This window comes from Oncorhynchus mykiss, chromosome 9 (genome assembly GCF_057628025.1).
Source record: "Oncorhynchus mykiss isolate SJ-2025 chromosome 9, ASM5762802v1, whole genome shotgun sequence".
Lineage (NCBI taxonomy): Eukaryota > Metazoa > Chordata > Actinopteri > Salmoniformes > Salmonidae > Oncorhynchus > Oncorhynchus mykiss.
Genome location: NC_143030.1, coordinates 81133400 through 81155270, shown reverse-complemented (window position 1 = coordinate 81155270; position 21871 = coordinate 81133400). Strand labels below are relative to the sequence as shown.

Genomic DNA, 21871 nt, shown 5'->3' with positions numbered 1-21871 from the left:
GCAGGAAAATTATGTGGATAATTTTGAAGCAACATCTCAAGACATCAGTCAGGAAGTTAAAGCTTGGTCGCAAATGGGTCTTCCAAATGGACATGCATACCAAGCATACCAAAATTGAGGCAAAATGGCTTAAGGACAAAAAAGGTCAAGGTATTGGAGTGGCCATCACAAAGCCCTTACCTCAATACAATAGAACATTTGTGGCAGAACTGAAAAAGTGTGTGTGAGCAAGGAGGCCTACAAACCTGACTCAGTTACACCAGCTCTGTCAGGAGGAATGGGCCAAAATTCACCCAACTGATTGTGAGGCTTGTGGAAGGCTACCCGAAACATTTGACCCAAGTTAAACAATTTAAATGCTACCAAATACTAATTGAGTGTATGTAAACTTCTGACCCACTGGGAATGTGATGAAAGAAATAAAAGCGGAAATAAATAATTTTCTCTATTATTATTCTGATATTTCACATTCTTAAAATAAAGTGGTGATCCTAACTGACCTAAGAACAGGGAATCTTTACTCTGATTAACTGTCAGGAATTTTGAAAACCTGAGTTTAAATGTATTTGGCCAAGGTGTATGTAAACTTCAGACTTCAACTGTATGTGTGTGTATTATTTTACTGCTCTAGAGATAAAAGTATTGTTTGGATGACCTTATTTACTGTTATTTATTGATTATTTACACTCTTTATGCAATGGCAATGTAGAGAACACTGGAAGAAGAGTGATTACATAATTATTGTAATGTTTGTTTATGTGTCAATTAATCCCATGGGTTGCCAATTGGCGATTTGACACGAAAATAATATTTTATTCACAAAATGTCATTCATACAGTATAATAACAGTCTGATATTCAAGGTCAGTGTATCTTCTGACATTCGTTTCCTCACGGCATCTTTTCCAGGGCGCTCATCTTCCCTCTCTCTTCTTCTTCTCTCCTCCCTTCCCTCCCTCCTGTCTTCTCCCTTGTCCCCCTCCCTTCTCTCTGGATGTTTAGCTCCTCCCTCCCTCCCGTTTTCATCTCTCCCTGTCTGGCTCCTCTGGGCGATAGTCATTGTTTGTCTTCTCTTCGTTGGGGCAGCCTCGTTTCTCCTGAAGGATGTCGGGCCTTTTGACGACTAACTCCAGCTCCGTGCTCCTCCTGCTGTCTGTCTCCCCGACCCTCCTCCTCCTCCTCTTCCTCCCGCCGCTGCCGCTGGAGGCCAAGGTAAAGATAGAGAAACGCAAAAGAGGCACATGCTAGCATCACATGATGATGCGGAATCATTGGAATCAGCCACAGGTGCAGCGGCAAGGGGGAAAAAAAGTGCTTTGTTGGGTTTATGTTGTTTCGGTATTTTGATCCTTGATTTTCCCTGTGTGTTAGTAATGATGAGTCAGCATGTGGCTATCTACAGCTTGGTATTTCTGCCTCATTTGACCTATACATACACCATCTACTTGTTGTCTATAGTATATTTTGTCTATAGTATCTATCTGTTGTCTATAGTATCTACTTGTTGTCTATAGTATCTTTTGTCTATAGTATCTATCTGTTGTCTATAGTATCTATCTGTTGTCTATAGTATCTATTTGTTGTCTATAGTATCTATTTGTTGTCTATAGTATCTATCTGTTGTCTATAGTATCTATCTGTTGTCTATAGTATCTATCTGTTGTCTATAGTATCTATCTGTTGTCTATAGTATCTATTTGTTGTCTATAGTATCTATTTGTTGTCTATAGTATCTATTTGTTGTCTATAGTATCTATCTGTTGTCTATAGTATCTATTTGTTGTCTATAGTATCTATTTGTTGTCTATAGTATCTATCTGTTGTCTATAGTATCTATTTGTTGTCTATAGTATCTATCTGTTGTCTATAGGGTCTATTTGTTGTCTATAGGGTCTATTTGTTGTCTATAGTATCTGTTGCTGATAGTATCTATTGTCTATAGTTAATTTTATTGCCTTTATTTAACTAGGCAAGTCAGTTAAGAACAAATTCTTATTTTACAATGACGGCCTAGGAACAGTGGGTTAACTGCCTGTTCAGGGGCAGAACGACAGATTTATACCTCAGCTCGGGGATTTGATCTAGCAACCTTTTCAGTTACTAGTCCCAACACTCTAACCACTAGGCTACCCTGCCGCTCTGGGTAGCATCTATCTGTGGATGAGAGATGGGGAGGGGGGAGGGATGGAGGGAGAGATAGGGGGATGGAGGAGGAGGAGGGGGGAGATGGCGGAGGTGGAAGTTAGAGACGAGATGACTGTTGGACAGGAACTGTGCGTCACTGATGTTACTTCTGCTGTTGCTGTACAGGACCTAGGAGTCAGGTTGTGTCTGCATGAGTAGCACAGCCAGTGATGTAGAGGTAAAACATATGCAATGGTGGGTAAGGTTACTACACCCTGGTTACAACACTAGGTTACTACACCCTGTTTACAACACTAGGTTACTACACCCTGGTTACAACACTAGGTTACTACACCCTGTTTACAACACTAGGTTACTACACCCTGGTTACTACACCCTGGTTACAACACTAGGTTACTACACCCTGGTTACTACACTAGGTTACTACACCCTGGTTACTACACCCTGGTTACAACACTAGGTTACTACACCCTGGTTACAACACTAGGTTACTACACCCTGGTTACAACACTAGGTTACTACACCCTGGTTACAACACTAGGTTACTACACCCTGGTTACAACACTAGGTTACTACACCCTGGTTACAATACTAGGTTACTACACCCTGGTTACAACACCCTGGTTACAACACTAGGTTACTACACCCTGGTTACAACACTAGGTTACTACACCCTGGTTACAACACTAGGTTACTACACCCTGGTTACAACACTAGGTTACTACACCTTGGTTACAACACTAGGTTACTACACCCTGGTTACAACACTAGGTTACTACACCCTGGTTACTACACTAGGTTACTACACCCTGGTTACAACACTAGGTTACAACACTAGGTTACTACACCCTGGTTACAACACTAGGTTACAACACTAGGTTACTACACCCTGGTTATAACACTAGGTTACAACACTAGGTTACTACACCCTTGTTACTACACCCTGGTTACAACACTAGGTTACTACACCCTGGTTACAACACTAGGTTACTACACCCTGGTTACAACACTAGGTTACTACACCCTGGTTACAACACTACGTTACTACACCCTGGTTACAACACTAGGTTACATCACTAGGTTACTACACCCTGGTTACAACACTAGGTTACTACACCCTGGTTACAACACTAGGTTACAACACAAGGTTACTACACCCTGGTTACAACACTAGGTTACTACACCCTGGTTACAACACTAGGTTACTACACCCTGGTTACTACACCCTGGTTACAACACTAGGTTACTACACCCTGGTTACAACACTAGGTTACAACACCCTGGTTACAACACTAGGTTACTACACCCTGGTTACAACACTAGGTTACAACACCCTGGTTACAACACTAGGTTACTACACCCTGGTTACAACACTAGGTTACAACACCCTGGTTACAACACTAGGTTACAACACCCTGGTTACAACACTAGGTTACTACACCCTGTTTACAACACTAGGTTACTACACCCTGGTTACTACACCCTGGTTACAACACTAGGTTACTACACACTAGGTTACTACACCCTGGTTACAACACTAGGTTACTACACCCTGCTTTATACAGGGAGTACCGGTACTGAGACAATGTGTCGAGGTTAGTCGAGGTAATTTGGACATGTAGGTAGGGGTAAAGTGACTGCATATAGAGTAAACAGGTAGCAGCAGTGTAAAAACAAAGGGGGTTAATGTAAATAGTCTGGGTGGCCATTTGACTAACTGTTCAGCAGGTTTATGGCTTGGGGGGTAGAAGCTGTTTAAAAGCCTCTTAGACCTAGACTTGGCGCTCCGGTACCGCTTGATGTGCGGTAGCAGAGAGAACAGTCTATGACTTGGGTGGCTGTAGTCTTTGACTGTTTTTTGGGCTTTCCTCATGGCAATAATCTTTTAATATTATAGCTGTAGTCTACTGAAGTATTTTAATATTACATTAAAACTCTCATTCAGACAACAATAGCCTGAACACAGAGCTGAATTGAATTAACAGTGATAAAGATGTTGACTGTACTGTATGGATACTGATAACGCTGTCATGTGTCTGTTTGTCTGTCACACACACACACACACGCGCGCGCACACACACACACACACACACACACACACACACACACACACACACACAACATCACTGTATTGCCTCTACACCATTCAGCCTTGGTAATATATGGTTCCACAGTATCAATAGCTGATGCGACAACAATCCAATTAGCATAACCTACTGCTAGGAAGAGAGGAGCTAGCTGCTATGGCAACAGGCTTTGAGGGCACGGGCTCCATCTTCACAATATAATATTATCTCTCTCTCTTTCTACTCTCTCTCTTTCTACTCTCTCTCTCTTTCTACTCTCTCTCTCTCTCTCTCTCTCTTTCTACTCTCTCTCTCTCTCTCTCTCTCTCATTCTACTCTCTCTTTCTACTCTCTCTCTCTCTTTCTACTCTCTCTTTCTACTCTCTCTCTCTCTTTCTACTCTCTCTCTCTCTCTTTCTACTCTCTCTCTCTCTTTCTACTATCTCACTCTCTTTCTACTCTCTCTCTCTCTCTCTCTCTTTCTACTCTCTCTCTCTCTCTCTTTCTTCTCTCTCTCTCTTTCTACTCTCTCTCTCTCTCTCTCTCTCTCTCTCTCTCTCTCTCTCTCTCTGTGTGTGTTTTATTGATGAGTTTCTACACATTTGGTGCAGTAGGGAAACTGTTCATCTGAGACCAATGTGTTCCGTTCAAAAGGTGTACAGCTTTCAGTTGTCATCACATTTACTAAAGGTGGAGCAAAGATAAGCGGTGGCCATTTTTCATTAATTTGAGTCACTCTAGAGATTGATTGGCTAGTAGCTAGGGACATTATGAAGGAGTGTAGAATATGATGGAAAGGTCATGAGAAGGGAACAATTGCAGTATAAAAAGTAGTACTTTGCAGGATAAGAAGTAGATGTAGAGGAGGAGATATAGAGGTAGAGGAGGTGATGTAGAAAAGGAGATATAGAGGTAGAGGAGGAGATATAGAGGTAGAGGAGATATAGAGGTAGAGGAGGTGATATAGAGGTAGAAGAGGAGATGTAGACATAGAGGAGGAGATATAGAGGTTGAGGAGGTGATGTAGAGGAGGAGATATAGAGGTAGAGGAGGTTATATAGAGGTAGAGGAGGGGATGTAGAGGAGGTGATATAGAGGTAGAGGAGGAGATATAGAGGTAGAGGAGGAGATGTAGAGGTAGAGGAGGTGATATAGAGGTAGAGGAGGGGATGTAGAGGAGGTGATATAGAGGTAGAGGAGGAGATATAGAGGTAGAGGAGGAGATGTAGAGGAGGAGGTATAGAGGTAGAGGAGCTATAGAGGTAGAGGAGGTGATGTAGAGGAGGTGATATAGAGGTAGAGGAGGTGATGTAGATGTAGAGTAGGTGATGTAGAGGTAGAGGAGGAGATATAGAGGTAGAGGAGGTGATGTAGAGGTAGAGGAGGAGAAATATAGGTAGAGGAGGGGATGTAGAGGAGGAGATATAGAGGTAGAGGAAGTGATGTAGAGGTAGAGGAGGTGATGTAGAGGTAGAGGAGGTGATGTAGAGGTAGAGGAGGTGCTGTAGAGGTAGAGGAGGTGATATAGAGGTAGAGGAGGTGATATAGAGGTAGAGGAGGAGATATAGAGGTAGAGGAGGAGATATAGAGGTAGAGGATGAGATATAGAGGTAGAGGAGGTGATGTAGCGGTAGAGGAGGAGATATAAAGGTAGAGGAGGAGATATATAGGTACAGGAGGAGATATAGAGGTAGAGGAGGTGATATAGAGGTAGAGGAGGTGATATAGAGTAGGAGATATAAAGGTTGAGGAGGTGATATAGAGGTAGAGAAGGTGATACAGAGGTAGAGGAGGAGATATAGGGGTAGAGGAGGTGATATAGAGGTAGAGGAGGTGATATAGAGGTAGAGGAGGAGATATAGAGGTAGAGGAGGAGATATAGAGGTAGAGGAGGAGATATAGAGGAGGTGATATAGAGGTAGAGGAGGTGATATAGAGGTAGAGGAGGTGATATAGAGGTAGAGGAGGTGATGTGGAGGTAGAGGAGGTGATATAGAGGTAGAGGAGGGGGTGGGGAGGTTAGGAGGAGGAGAGTAGGGGGTTGGAGCTGGGACATTTTCAGCTTCCAGGAATTGTGTACTGATCCTTGCGATATGGGGCCATGCATTATCATGCTGAAACATGACGTGATGGCGGCAGATGAATGGCACGACAATGGGCCTCAGGATCTCGTCACGGTATCTTGCCATTGATCAAATGCAATTGTATTCGTTGTCCGTAGCTTATGGGTGCCATTACCATAACCCCACCGACCACCATGGGGCCCTCTGTTCACAACGTTGACATCAGTAAACCGCTCACCCACACGACGCCATCTGTCCGGTACAGTTGAGAACCGGGATTCATCCATCTAGTACACTTCTCCAGTGTGCCAGTGGTTATTGAAGGTGAACATTTGACCACTGAAGTCTGTTACAACCCTGAACTGCAGTCAGGTCAAGACCCTGGTGAGGGCGACGAGCACGCAGATGATTTTACCCGAGACGGTTTCTGGGAGTATGTGCAGAAATTATTCGGTTGTACAAACCCACAGTTTCATCAGCTGTCCTGGTGGCTGGTCTCAGACGATCCCACAGTTTCATCAGCTGTCTTGGTGGCTGGTCTCAGACGATCCCACAGTTTCATCAGCTGTCCTGGTGGCTGGTCTCAGAGGATCCCACAGTTTCATCAGCTGTCTGGGTGGCAGGTCTCAGACGATCCCACAGTTTCATCAGCTGTCTGGGTGGCAGGTCTCAGACGATCCCACAGTTTCATCAGCTGTCTGGGTGGCTGGTCTCAGACGATCCCACAGTTTCATCAGCTGTCTTGGTGGCTGGTCTCAGACGATCCCACAGTTTCATCAGCTGTCCAGGTGGCTGGTCTCAGACGATCCCACAGTTTCATCAGCTGTCCTGGTGGCTGGTCTCAGACGATCCCACAGTTTCATCAGCTGTCTGGGTGGCAGGTCTCAGACGATCCCACAGTTTCATCAGCTGTCTGGGTGGCTGGTCTCAGACGATCCCACAGTTTCATCAGCTGTCTGGGTGGCTGGTCTCAGACGATCCCACAGTTTCATCAGCTGTCTGGGTGGCTGGTCTCAGAGGATCCCACAGTTTCATCAGCTGTCCAGGTGGCTGGTCTCAGACGATCCCACAGTTTCATCAGCTGTCCTGGTGGCTGGTCTCAGACGATCCCACAGTTTCATCAGCTGTCTGGGTGGCAGGTCTCAGACGATCCCACAGTTTCATCAGCTGTCTGGGTGGCTGGTCTCAGACGATCCCACAGTTTCATCAGCTGTCTGGGTGGCTGGTCTCAGACGATCCCACAGTTTCATCAGCTGTCTGGGTGGCTGGTCTCAGAGGATCCCACAGTTTCATCAGCTGTCTGGGTGGCTGGTCTCAGACGATCCCACAGTTTCATCAGCTGTCCTGGTGGCTGGTCTCAGACGATCCCACAGTTTTATCAGCTGTCTGGGTGGCTGGTCTCAGACGATCCCACAGTTTCATCAGCTGTCTGGGTGGCTGGTCTCAGAGGATCCCACAGTTTCATCAGCTGTCTGGGTGGCTGGTCTCAGACGATCCCACAGTTTCATCAGCTGTCCGGGTGGCTGGTCTCAGACGATCCCACAGTTTCATCAGCTGTCTGGGTGGCTGGTCTCAGACGATCCCAGTTTCATCAGCTGTCTGGGTGGCTGGTCTCAGAGGATCCCACAGTTTCATCAGCTGTCTGGGTGGCTGGTCTCAGAGGATCCCACAGTTTCATCAGCTGTCTGGGTGGCTGGTCTCAGAGGATCCCACAGTTTCATCAGCTGTCTGGGTGGCTGGTCTCAGAGGATCCCACAGTTTCATCAGCTGTCTGGGTGGCTGGTCTCAGACGATCGCAGTTTCATCAGCTGTCTGGGTGGCTGGTCTCAGAGGATCCCACAGTTTCATCAGCTGTCCGGGTGGCTGGTCTCAGACGATCCCACAGTTTCATCAGCTGTCTGGGTGGCTGGTCTCAGACGATCGCAGTTTCATCAGCTGTCTGGGTGGCTGGTCTCAGAGGATCCCACAGTTTCATCAGCTGTCTGGGTGGCTGGTCTCAGAGGATCCCACAGTTTCATCAGCTGTCTGGGTGGCTGGTCTCAGAGGATCCCACAGTTTCATCAGCTGTCCTGGTGGCTGGTCTCAGAGGATCCCACAGTTTCATCAGCTGTCTGGGTGGCTGGTCTCAGACGATCCCACAGTTTCATCAGCTGTCTGGGTGGCTGGTCTCAGACGATCGCAGTTTCATCAGCTGTCTGGGTGGCTGGTCTCAGATGATCCCACAGTTTCATCAGCTGTCTGGGTGGCTGGTCTCAGAGGATCCAACAGTTTCATCAGCTGTCTAGGTGGCTGGTCTCAGACGATCCCACAGTTTCATCAGCTGTCCAGGTGGCTGGTCTCAGACGATCCCGCAGGTGAAGAAGCCGGACGCGGAGATCCTGGGCTGGTGGTGGTTACATGTGGTTGTGAGTCTGGTTGGACATTGGACACTCTAAAACGACATTGGAGGCGGCTTATGGTAGAGAAATTAACATGAATTTCTCTGGCAACAGCTCTGTTGGACATTCCTGCAGTCAGCATGCCAATTGTACGCTCCCTCAAAAATTGAGAAATCTGTGGCATTGTGTTGTGTGACAAAACTGAACATTTTAGAGTGGCCTTTTATTGTCCCCAGCAAATCAAATCAAAATCAAATCATATCAAATTGTATTAGTCACATGCGCCCGAATACAGTGAAATGCTTACTTACGAGCCCCTAACCAACAATGCAGTTTTAAAAAATAGATATGAAATAAATACAAAATATGAATAAGAATAAGAAATAAAAGTAACAAGTAATTAAAGAGCAGCAGTAAAATAACAATAGCGAGACTATATACAGGGGGGTACCGGTACAGAGTCAATGTGCAGGGGCACCGGTTCATTTAGGTAATATGTAGGTAGAGTTATTAAAGTGACTATGCATAGATGATAACAACAGAGAGTAGCAGCAGTGTAAAAGAAGGGGGGCAATGCAAATAATCTGGGTAGCCATTTGATTAGCTGTTCAGGAGTCTTGGGTGTAGGAGCTGTTTAGGAGGAGCTGTTTAGAAGCCTCTTGGACCTAGACTTGGCACTCCGGTACCGCTTGCCGTGCGGTAGCAGAGAGAACAGTCTATGACTAGGGTGGCTGTAGTCTTTGACAATTTTTAGGGCCTTCCTCTGACACCGCCTCGTATAGAGGTCCTGGATGGCAGGAAGCGTTGCCCCGGTGATGTACTGGGCAGTACGCATTACTCTCTGTAGTGCCTTGCTATCGGAGGCCGAGCAGTTGCCATACCAGGCAGTGATGCAACCATGCTCTCGATGGTGCAGCTGTAGAACCTTTGAGGATTTGAGGACCAATGCCAAATCTTTTTAGTCTCCTGAGGGGAGAAAATGTGTTGTTGTGCCCTCTTCAGGACTGTCTTGGTGTATTTGGACCATGATAGTTTGTTGGTGATATGGACACCAAGGAATTTGAAGCTCTCGACCTGCTCCGCTACAGGTCCGTCGATGAGAATGGGGCCGTGGCTCGGCCCTCTTTTTCCTCTCGTCCACAATCATCTCCTTTGTCTTGATCACATTGAGGGAGAGGTTGTTTTCCTGGCAACACACGGCCAGGTCTCTAATCTCCTCCCTATATGCTGTCTCGTCGCTGTTGATGACTGTTGTGTCCTCGGCAAACTTAATGATGGTGTTGGAGTCGTGCCTGGCCGTGCAGTCATGAGTGAACAGGGAGTACAGGAAGGGACTAAGCACGCACCCCTGAGGGGTACCTGTGTTCAGGATCAGCATGCCAGATGTGTTGTTACCTACCCTGATCACCTGGGGGCGACCCGTCAGGAAGTCCATGATCCAGTTGCAGAGAGAGCTGTTCAGTCCCAGGGTCCTTAGCTTAGTGATGAGCTTTGAGGTCACTATGGTGTTGAACGCTGAGCTCTAGTCAATTAACAGCATTCTCACATAGGTGTTCCTTTTGTCCAGGTAGGAAAGGGCAGTGTGGAGTGCAATAGAGATTGCATCATCTGTGGATCTGTTAGGGCGTTATGCAAATTGGAGTGGGTCTAGGGTTTCTGGGATAAGGGTGTTAAAGTGAGCCATGACAAGCCTTTTAAAGCACTTCATGGCTACAGACGTGAGTGCTACGGGTCAGTAGTCATTTAGGCAGGTTACCTTAGTGTTCCTGCACACAGGAACTATGGTGGTCTGCTTGAAACATGTTGGTATTACAGACTCGGACAGGGAGAGGTTGAAAATGTCAGTGAAGACACTTGGTTGGTTGGTCAGCGCATGCTCGCAGTACACGTCCTAGTAATCCATCTGGCCCTGCGGCCTTGTGAATGTTGACCTGTTTAAAGGTTTTACTCACATCGGCTGCGGAGAGCGTAATCACACAGTCTTCCGGAACAGCTGGTGCTCTCATGCATATTTCAGTGTTATTTACCTCGAAGCGAGCATAGAAGTAGTTTAGTTTAGTAGTCTGGTAGTCTCGTGTCACTGGGCAGCTCTTGGCTGTGCTTCCCTTTGTAGTCTGTAATAGTTTGCAAGCCCTGCCACATCCGAGGCTTACTGCTGTGTCATCTCAGAGTTCCAGGGGAGACTTACTGCTGTGTCATCTCAGCGTTCCAGGGGAGACTTACTGCTGTGTCATCTCAGAGTTCCAGGGGAGACTTACTGCTGTGTCATCTCAGAGTTCCAGGGGAGACTTACTGCTGTGTCATCTCAGAGTTCCAGGGGAGACTTACTGCTGTGTCATCTCAGAGTTCCAGGGGAGACTTACTGCTGTGCCATCTCAGAGTTCCAGGGGAGACTTACTGCTGTGTCATCTCAGAGTTCCAGGGGAGGCTTACTGCTGTGTCATCTCAGAGTTCCAGGGGAGACTTACTGCTGTGTCATCTCAGAGTTCCAGGGGAGACTTACTGCTGTGTCATCTCAGAGATCCAGGGGAGACTTACTGCTGTGTCATCTCAGAGTTCCAGGGGAGAATTACTGCTGTGTCATCTCAGAGTTTCAACTGTTAATGTATGTGGGCGTCGACATTGTCTTAGTCTATTACAAAGTCCTAAAAATAACCAACATATCTCTCTCATCCTGTCTATCTGTTTCTTCTCTCTCTGTATCTCTCTTTCCTCTCTCTCTCTTTGTTTCTCCTCTCTTTCTGTCTCTCTCTTTCTCCCTCTTAGTCATTGTCCGCTGCCCGTGGCGTGGCGGGGCGTGGTCTGGACGCCACTGGAGGCGGGGTCAGGCGTCTCCGCAGAGACCTCCGTGATTCGCTGCCGTACGAGGCCGGGATGATGTCCTATCCTGGGGAGTCGGCTGACGTCCTGACCCGGCGGGGGGGTAACGAGCTGCTCTACCAACCAGAGGAGTGGAGGGGGCAGGGCTTAGGCCAGGCTGTGCAGCAATTGGTGGAGAACGACGAGAGGCATGAACAGGAAACGGCGTACCTGGCCGGGTTGCTCCGCCTCCTCAGTGAAGCTGAAGGAGCTGCCGGAGAGGAGGGAGGTGAGGAGGACCATGGGCCAGGGGACTTCCAAGGGCCCTATACCCGTGACTACGATGAGACAGAGCAGGGGATGAGAATGGGAAAGCCCCAGGCTGCAGCTCCATGGCAGGGCCTACTGGACCCCCAGCTCACCCAGGCCCTGCTCAACAGATACAGGCAGGAGAGGCTGCAGCAGCAGGCCGGGTTACCAGGTCTACCAGCCGCCATCAACAGGTTTACAGATGACAGGCTGGAAACAGGCAGCCAGGACCAAGACCAGGAGGCTCTGAGGTAAGGAGAGGGAGGGAGAGAGAAAGAGAGAGACAGAGGGAAGAGAGCACAGAGAAATGTGAATATACACAGAGTGTACAAAACATTAGGAACACCTTCTCATTCCATGATGTAGACTGACCAGGTGAATCCAGGTGAAAGCTCTGATCCCTTATTGATGTCACCTGTTAAATCCACTTAAAATCAGTGTAGATGAAAGAGAGGAGACAGGTGGTTAAAGAAGGGTTTTTAAGCCTTGAGACAATTGAGACATTGATTGTGTATCTGTGCCATTCAGAGGGTGACTGGGCAAGTCAAAATATTGAAGTACCTTTGAACGGGGTATGGTAGTACGTGCCCGGTGCGCTGTTTTTCGAGTGTGTCAAGAACTGCAATGCTGCTGGATTTTTAGCGCTCAACAGTTTCCCGTGTGTATCAAGAATGGTCCACCACCCAAAGGACATCCAGCTAACTTGACGTCAACATGGGCCAGCATCCCTGTGGAATGCTTTCGACACCTTGTAGAGAACCTCCTCTCTTCTGATGGCAGAAGGGGGTTGGGGGGGGGGGGGGGGGGGGCAGCAATGTTCTACACTCAGTTATGTAGCCATTGAATGTACACTAGCTAGCAGGGTATAATGTTTTGGTTGTAAAATGTAAACATAATTCATGTTATTATCCCTGTGTCTCTAGATACCTTGTAACCAAGATCCTGTCCAGCATTAGTCCCAACAACCCCCAGGGTTCGTCAGGCCGCCGGGCGAGGAGGGACCTGGTGTCTGTGTCTGGTGGTGGGGGTGGAGGGGTCAGAGCAGCCTCAGAACCAGTCTTCCACAGATCCCGTCGCTCCCTGGTCTCCCCTCCTACTCCCTCCCCCAGCCGGGAGCCCTCTCCGGGGCTTCTGAGGGTCAAGAGGCTGGGGTACATGGAAGAGGGCCCTGGATGGCTTGGGGGAGAGAGGGAGGGCCACAAGACCCCAAACCATGCTGTGGGGTTACAGAGGATGAAGAGGATCGACAACGAACTACAGGCCCAGCCTGGTGGGAGGCCCAGCCGCAGGAGAAGAGCCCTGCACTACGACCCCCAAGCCCTAACCCACGACCCTGAGCTGCTGGTCCAACACATCCTACACTACCTGCCACAGTAGAGAGGGAGAGATAGAGAGACAGTGAGAGAGATGGAGAGAGATAGATGGAGAGAGAGATGGAGAGACAGAGAGAGAGAGATGGAGAGAGAGAAACAGAGAGAGAGAGATGGAGAGAGATATATAGAGGGAGAGAGAGCGATAGAGAAGCAGAGAGAGATATAGATGGACAGAGAGAGAAACAGAGAGAGATATAGAGGGAGAGAGAGCGATAAAGAAGCAGAGAGAGAGAAACAGAGAGCGATATAGATATAGATGGACAGAGAGAGATGGAGATATGGAGAGAGATGGATAGAGAGAGATATAGAGATGGAGAGAGATGGAGAGAGATGGATAGAGAGAGATATAGAGGGAGAGCAAAGCAGAGAGAGATATGGAGAGATGGATAGAGAGAGATAGAGAGAGATATAGAGGGAGAGAGAAGCAGAGAGAGATAGACAGATGGAGAGAGATAGAGAGAGATGGAGATATGGAGAGAGATGGATAGAGAGAGATAGACAGATGGAGAGAGATGGAGAGAGATAACCTCATGCTTATTAACAGTGTAGTAACACCTTCTAACACTCTATATATTATAATATTCATAAACGTCTTTGAAATAAAGCTTCAATCAAAGTATTCTGATAGATTTATTTGTTTATTTTTTGAGTTCAGATCTTATTTATTTGATTTGTTTGGGAAGTTAAGAATAGGGAGGGCAAGAGGGAAAAAAGTATTATTAAAAAGATTAGGGAGTGACAGGGTAGTCTAGTGGTTAGAACGTCGGACTAGTAACCGAAAGGTTGCAAGTTCAAATCCCCCGAGCTGACAAGGTACAAATCTGTCATTCTGCCTCTGAACAAGGCAGTTAACCCACTGTTTCTAGGCCGTCATTGAAAATAAGAATTTGTTCTTAACTGACTTGCCTAGTTAAATAAAGATGAAAAAATACAAGTTAAATAAAAATAAGGAAGATAGAAACACAAGTAGTCTTCATCTTCCCCCATGTTTTAGTAGTCTTCATCTTCCCCCATGTTTTAGTAGTCTTCATCTTCTTCCCATGTTTTAGTAGTCTTCATCTTCCTCCATGTTTTAGTAGTCTTCATCTTCTCCCCATGTTTTAGTAGTCTTCATCTTCTTCCCATGTTTTAGTAGTCTTCATCTTCCTCCATGTTTTAGTAGTCTTCATCTTCCTCCATGTTTTAGTAGTCTTCATCTTCTTCCCATGTTTTAGTAGTCTTCATCTTCTTCCCATGTTTTAGTAGTCTTCATCTTCTTCCCATGTTTTAGTAGTCTTCATCTTCCCCCATGTTTTAGTAGTCTTCATCTTCTTCCCATGTTTTAGTAGTCTTCATCTTCTTCCCATGTTTTAGTAGTCTTCATCTTCTTCCCATGTTTTAGTAGTCTTCATCTTCCCCCATGTTTTAGTAGTCTTCATCTTCTTTCCATGTTTTGTAGTCTTCATCTTCTTCCCATGTTTTAGTAGTCTTCATCTTCTTCCCATGTTTTAGTAGTCTTCATCTTCCCCCATGTTTTAGTAGTCTTCATCTTCTTCCCATGTTTTAGTAGTCTTCATCTTCTTCACATGTTTTAGTAGTCTTCATCTTCTTCCCATGTTTTAGTAGTCTTCATCTTCCCCCATGTTTTAGTAGTCTTCATCTTCCCCCGTGTTTTAGTAGTCTTCATCTTCTTCCCATGTTTTAGTAGTCTTCATCTTCTTCCCATGTTTTAGTAGTCTTCATCTTCCCCCATGTTTTAGTAGTCTTCATCTTCCTCCATGTTTTAGTAGTCTTCATCTTCTTCCCATGTTTTAGTAGTCTTCATCTTCCCCCATGTTTTAGTAGTCTTCATCTTCTTTCCATGTTTTAGTAGTCTTCATCTTCTTCCCATGTTTTAGTAGTCTTCATCTTCCCCCATGTTTTAGTAGTCTTCATCTTCCCCCATGTTTTAGTAGTCTTCATCTTCTTCCCATGTTTTAGTAGTCTTCATCTTCTTCCCATGTTTTAGTAGTCTTCATCTTCTTCCCATGTTTTAGTAGTCTTCATCTTCTTCCCATGTTTTAGTAGTCTTCATCTTCTTCCCATGTTTTAGTAGTCTTCATCTTCTTCCCATGTTTTAGTAGTCTTCATCTTCCCCCATGTTTTAGTAGTCTTCATCTTCTTCCCATGTTTTAGTAGTCTTCATCTTCCCCCATGTTTTAGTAGTCTTCATCTTCCCCCATGTTTTAGTAGTCTTCATCTTCTTCCCATGTTTTAGTAGTCTTCATCTTCCCCCATGTTTTAGTAGTCTTCATCTTCTTCCCATGTTTTAGTAGTCTTCATCTTCTTCACATGTTTTAGTAGTCTTCATCTTCCCCCATGTTTTAGTAGTCTTCATCTTCTTCCCATGTTTTAGTAGTCTTCATCTTCTTCCCATGTTTTAGTAGTCTTCATCTTCCCCCATGTTTTAGTAGTCTTCATCTTCTTCCCATGTTTTAGTAGTCTTCATCTTCCCCCATGTTTTAGTAGTCTTCATCTTCCCCCATGTTTTAGTAGTCTTCATCTTCTTCCCATGTTTTAGTAGTCTTCATCTTCTTCCCATGTTTTAGTAGTCTTCATCTTCTTCCCATGTTTTAGTAGTCTTCATCTTCTTCCCATGTTTTAGTAGTCTTCATCTTCTTCCCATGTTTTAGTAGTCTTCATCTTCTTCCCATGTTTTAGTAGTCTTCATCTTCTTCCCATGTTTTAGTAGTCTTCATCTTCCCCCATGTTTTAGTAGTCTTCATCTTCCCCCATGTTTTAGTAGTCTTCATCTTCTTCCCATGTTTTAGTAGTCTTCATCTTCTTCCCATGTTTTAGTAGTCTTCATCTTCTTCCCATGTTTTAGTAGTCTTCGTCTTCTCCCATGTTTTAGTAGTCTTCATCTTCTTCCCATGTTTAGTAGTCTTCATCCATGTTTTAGTAGTCTTCATCTTCCCCCATGTTTTAGTAGTCTTCATCCATGTTTTAGTAGTCTTCATCCATGTTTTAGTAGTCTTCATCTTCCCCCATGTTTTAGTAGTCTTCATCTTCCCCCATGTTTTAGTAGTCTTCATCTTCCCCCATGTTTTAGTAGTCTTCATCTTCTTCCCATGTTTTAGTAGTCTTCATCTTCCCCCATGTTTTAGTAGTCTTCATCTTCTTCCCATGTTTTAGTAGTCTTCATCTTCTTCCCATGTTTTAGTAGTCTTCATCTTCTTCCCATGTTTTAGTAGTCTTCATCTTCCCCCATGTTTTAGTAGTCTTCATCTTCCCCCATGTTTTAGTAGTCTTCATCTTCTTCCCATGTTTTAGTAGTCTTCATCTTCCCCCATGTTTTAGTAGTCTTCATCTTTCTCCCCATGTTTTAGTAGTCTTCATCTTCTTCCCATGTTTTAGTAGTCTTCATCTTCTTCCCATGTTTTAGTAGTCTTCATCTTCTTCCCCCATGTTTTAGTAGTCTTCATCTTCTTCCCATGTTTTAGTAGTCTTCATCTTCCCCCATGTTTTAGTAGTCTTCATCTTCCCCCATGTTTTAGTAGTCTTCATCTTCCCCCATGTTTTAGTAGTCTTCATCTTCTCCCCATGTTTTAGTAGTCTTCATCTTCCCCCATGTTTTAGTAGTCTTCATCTTCTTCTCATGTTTTAGTAGTCTTCATCTTCCCCCATGTTTTAGTAGTCTTCATCTTCCCCCATGTTTTAGTAGTCTTCATCTTCTTCCCATGTTTTAGTAGTCTTCATCTTCTTCCCATGTTTTAGTAGTCTTCATCTTCTTCCCATGTTTTAGTTGTCTTCATCTTCTTCCCATGTTTTAGTAGTCTTCATCTTCTTCCCATGTTTTAGTAGTCTTCATCGTCTTCCCATGTTTTAGTAGTCTTCATCTTCCCCCATGTTTTAGTAGTCTTCATCTTCTTCCCATGTTTAGTAGTCTTCATCTTCTTCCCATGTTTTAGTAGTCTTCATCTTCTTCCCATGTTTTAGTAGTCTTCATCTTCTTCCCATGTTTTAGTAGTCTTCATCTTCTTCCCATGTTTTAGTAGTCTTCATCTTCTTCCCATGTTTTAGTAGTCTTCATCTTCTTCCCATGTTTTAGTAGTCTTCATCTTCTTACCATGTTTTAGTAGTCTTCATCTTCTTCCCATGTTTTCAATGCATTCAAAAGAACATGACTATTCTTCAACTACAACAAGAGTGGCTCAGAGTAAATACCACAATCGGTGTATTAAAATGATTCCTTATTATAGTTGTTACAGCTCAGTAACAGGTCCTGTAATATAGCAGTACAGTTCAGTATCATTAACTCTAATATCTCAGTACACTACCAACCACTCGCAGAGGATATCTGGTGTTATAAATGCTATAATAACAAGCTACAAATCACTGTTCACACACAGACACACACACACACTATAAATCAACAGTGTGTTGATCAGTCCAGCAGCGCTCAGCTAACAGATTCATTATTGATCTCCTTCCAGACCCATCAGACTCCACTGAGCAGCTAACAGATTCATTATTGATCTCCTTCCAGACCCATCAGATTCCATTGAACAGACAGATCCCTGTATTATAATATATCTCTATGGTAACATCACAGACAGATCCCTGTATTATAATATATCTCTATGGTAACATCACAGACAGATCCCTGTATTATAATATATCTCTATGGTAACATCAAAGAAAGGAAGAGGTAAGCACAAGGGTCATGCACCTTGATTACCTTCATCACACCTGTCAATCATTAACATAATGGCACTAGACTGGATTTAAGCATACCAAATCAATCCCTAGCCCCTAGCCCCATTAGTATATGGTCAAATCAACCCCTAGACCATTAGTATATGGTCAAATCAATCCCTAGCCCATTAGTATATGGTCAAATCAACCCCTAGCCCATTAGTATATGGTCAAATCAATCCCTAGCGCATTAGTATATGGTCAAATCAATCCCTAGCCCATTAGTATATGGTCAAATCAATCCCTAGACCATTAGTATATGGTCAAATCAACCCCTAGCCCCTAGACCATTAGTATATGGTCAAATCAACCCCTAGCCCATTAGTATATGGTCAAATCAATCCCTAGCCCATTAGTATATGATCAAATCAATCCCTAGCCCCATTAGTATATGGTCAAATCAACCCCTAGCCCATTAGTATATGGTCAAATCAACCCCTAGACCATTAGTATATGGTCAAATCAATCCCTAGCCCATTAGTATATGGTCAAATCAACCCCTAGCCCATTAGTATATGGTCAAATCAATCCCTAGCCCATTAGTATATGGTCAAATCAATCCCTAGCCCATTAGTATATGGTCAAATCAATCCCTAGACCATTAGTATATGGTCAAATCAACCCCTAGCCCCTAGCCCATTAGTATATGGTCAAATCAACCCCTAGCCCATTAGTATATGGTCAAATCAACCCCTAGACCATTAGTATATGGTCAAATCAATCCCTAGCCCATTAGTATATGGTCAAATCAACCCCTAGCCCATTAGTATATGGTAAAATCAACCCCTAGCCCCTAGCCCATTAGTATATGATCAAATCAATCCCTAGCCCATTAGTATATGATCAAATCAACCCCTAGCCCATTAGTATATGGTCAAATCAACCCCTAGCCCATTAGTACAGTGCCTTGCGAAAGTATTCGGCCCCCTTGAACTTTGCGACCTTTTGCCACATTTCAGGCTTCAAACATAAAGATATAAAACTGTATTTTTTTGTGAAGAATCAACAACAAGTGGGACACAATCATGAAGTGGAACAACATTTATTGGATATTTCAAACTTTTTTAACAAATCAAAAACTGAAAAATTGGGCGTGCAAAATTATTCAGCCCCATTAAGTTAATACTTTGTAGCGCCACCTTTTGCTGCGATTACAGCTGTAAGTCGCTTGGGGTATGTCTCTATCAGTTTTGCACATCGAGAGACTGACATTTTTTCCCATTCCTCCTTGCAAAACAGCTCGAGCTCAGTGAGGTTGGATGGAGAGCATTTGTGAACAGCAGTTTTCAGTTCTTTCCACAGATTCTCGATTGGATTCAGGTCTGGACTTTGACTTGGCCATTCTAACACCTGGATATGTTTATTTTTGAACCATTCCATTGTAGATTTTGCTTTATGTTTTGGATCATTGTCTTGTTGGAAGACAAATCTCCGTCCCAGTCTCAGGTCTTTTGCAGACTCCATCAGGTTGTCTTCCAGAATGGTCCTGTATTTGGCTCCATCCATCTCCCCATCAATTTTAACCATCTTCCCTGTCCCTGCTGAAGAAAAGCAGGCCCAAACCATGATGCTGCCACCACCATGTTTGACAGTGGGGATGGTGTGTTCAGCTGTGTTGCTTTTACGCCAAACATAACGTTTTGCATTGTTGCCAAAAAGTTCAATTTTGGTTTCATCTGACCAGAGCACCTTCTTCCACATGTTTGGTATGTCTCCCAGGTGGCTTGTGGCAAACTTTAAACAACACTTTTTATGGAAATCTTTAAGAAATGGCTTTCTTCTTGCCACTCTTCCATAAAGGCCAGATTTGTGCAATATACGACTGATTGTTGTCCTATGGACAGAGTCTCCCACCTCAGCTGTAGATCTCTGCAGGTCATCCAGAGTGATCATGGGCCTCTTGGCTGCATCTCTGATCAGTCTTCTCCTTGTATGAGCTGAAAGTTTAGAGGGACGGCCAGGTCTTGGTAGATTTGCAGTGGTCTGATACTCCTTCCATTTCAATATTATCGCTTGCACAGTGCTCCTTGGGATGTTTAAAGCTTGGAAAATCTTTTTGTATCCAAATCCGGCCTTAAACTTCTTCACAACAGTATCTCGGACCTGCCTGGTGTGTTCCTTGTTCTTCATGATGCTCTCTGCGCTTTAACGGACCTCTGAGACTATCACAGTGCAGGTGCATTTATACGGAGACTTGATTACACACAGGTGGATTGTATTTATCATCATTAGTCATTTGGGTCAACATTGGATCATTCAGAGATCCTCACTGAACTTCTGAAGAGAGTTTGCTGCACTGAAAGTAAAGGGGCTGAATAATTTTGCACGCCCAATTTTTCAGTTTTTGATTTGTTAAAAAAGTTTGAAATATCCAATAAATGTCGTTCCACTTCATGATTGTGTCCCACTTGTTGTTGATTCTTCACAAAAAAAGACAGTTTTATATCTTTATGTTTGAAGCCTGTAATGTGGCAAAAGGTCGCAAAGTTCAAGGGGGCCGAATACTTTCGCAAGGCACTGTATATGATCAAATCAACCCCTAGCCCCTAGCCCATTAGTATATGGTCAAATCAACCCCTAGCCCATTAGTATATGATCAAATCAACCCCTAGCCCCTAGCCCATTAGTATATGGTCAAATCAACCCCTAGCCCCTAGCCCAGTAGTATATGGTCAAATCAACCCCTAGCCCCTAGCCCATTAGTATATGGTCAAATCAACCCCTAGTCCATTAGTATATGGTCAAATCAATCCCTAGCCCATTAGTATATGGTCAAATCAACCCCTAGCCCCTAGCCCATTAGTATATGGTCAAATCAATCCCTAGCCCCATTAGTGTATGGTCAAATCAATCCCTAGCCCCATTAGTATATGATCAAATCAATCCCTAGCCCATTAGTATATGGTCAAATCAACCCCTAGCCCATTAGTATATGGTCAAATCAACCCCTAGCCCCTAGCCCATTAGTATATGGTCAAATCAACCCCTAGCCCATTAGTATATGGTCAAATCAATCCCTAGCCCATTAGTATATGGTCAAATCAATCCCTAGCCCCATTAGTATATGATCAAATCAATCCCTAGCCCATTAGTATATGGTCAAATCAACCCCTAGCCCATTAGTATATGGTCAAATCAACCCCTAGCCCCTAGCCCATTAGTATATGGTCAAATCAATCCCTAGCCCATTAGTATATGGTCAAATCAATCCCTAGCCCCATTAGTATATGGTCAAATCAATCCCTAGCCCCATTGGTATATGATCAAATCAACCCCTAGCCCCATTAGTATATGGTCAAATCAATCCCTAGCCCCTAGCCCATTAGTATATGGTCAAATCAACCCCTAGCCCATTAGTATATGATCAAATCAACCCCTAGCCCATTAGTATATGGTCAAATCAACCCCTAGCCCATTAGTATATGGTCAAATCAACCCCTAGCCCATTAGTATATGGTCAAATCAACCCCTAGCCCCATTAGTATATGGTCAAATCAATCCCTAGCCCATTAGTATATGGTCAAATCAATCCCTAGCCCATTAGTACATGGTCAAATCAATCCCTTGCCCATTAGTATATGGTCAAAACAACCCCTAGCCCATTAGTATATGGTCAAAACAACCCCTAGCCCATTAGTACATGGTCAAATCAATCCCTAGCCCATTAGTACATGATCAAATAAATCTCTAGCCCATTAGTATATGATCAAATCAATCCCTAGCCCATTAGTACATGGTTGCAATGAGATGGCTCTTTTTTGTGATGTCCTCTGCTATCTATATTAAGGGCCGACTCCAGGTTTGAACTGTTCAAGGCTCTAGTGTATTCTAACAACAACCTGGTCATGGATATATTGTTAACGCATCCTGAATCTGCTGCCATGGCAACTTATCCTGGCTTGCTACCATGGCTACAGCATAAACATATCCTGACTTTGTTATGTTGCTTTGGAGAGTCATTCTCTGCATAGGAATATAATAATCATTCTAATTCCGTGGTTCTCTTCCCCTTCTGCTTTTCCA

At 44.3% G+C, this 21871-nt stretch overlaps 1 protein-coding gene across 1 annotated transcript; it reads left to right on the top strand.

Moving 5' to 3' along the window:
- Positions 1–868: 868 nt before the first annotated feature.
- LOC110532847 (uncharacterized) lies at positions 869–13751 on the top strand. The gene is made up of 3 exons (XM_021617003.3): positions 869–1211; positions 11418–12010; positions 12683–13751. Exons 1-3 carry the CDS (start codon positions 1104–1106, stop codon positions 13134–13136), a joined length of 1155 nt encoding a protein of 384 aa, XP_021472678.3. The 5' UTR covers positions 869–1103; the 3' UTR covers positions 13137–13751.
- Positions 13752–21871: the final 8120 nt, after the last annotated feature.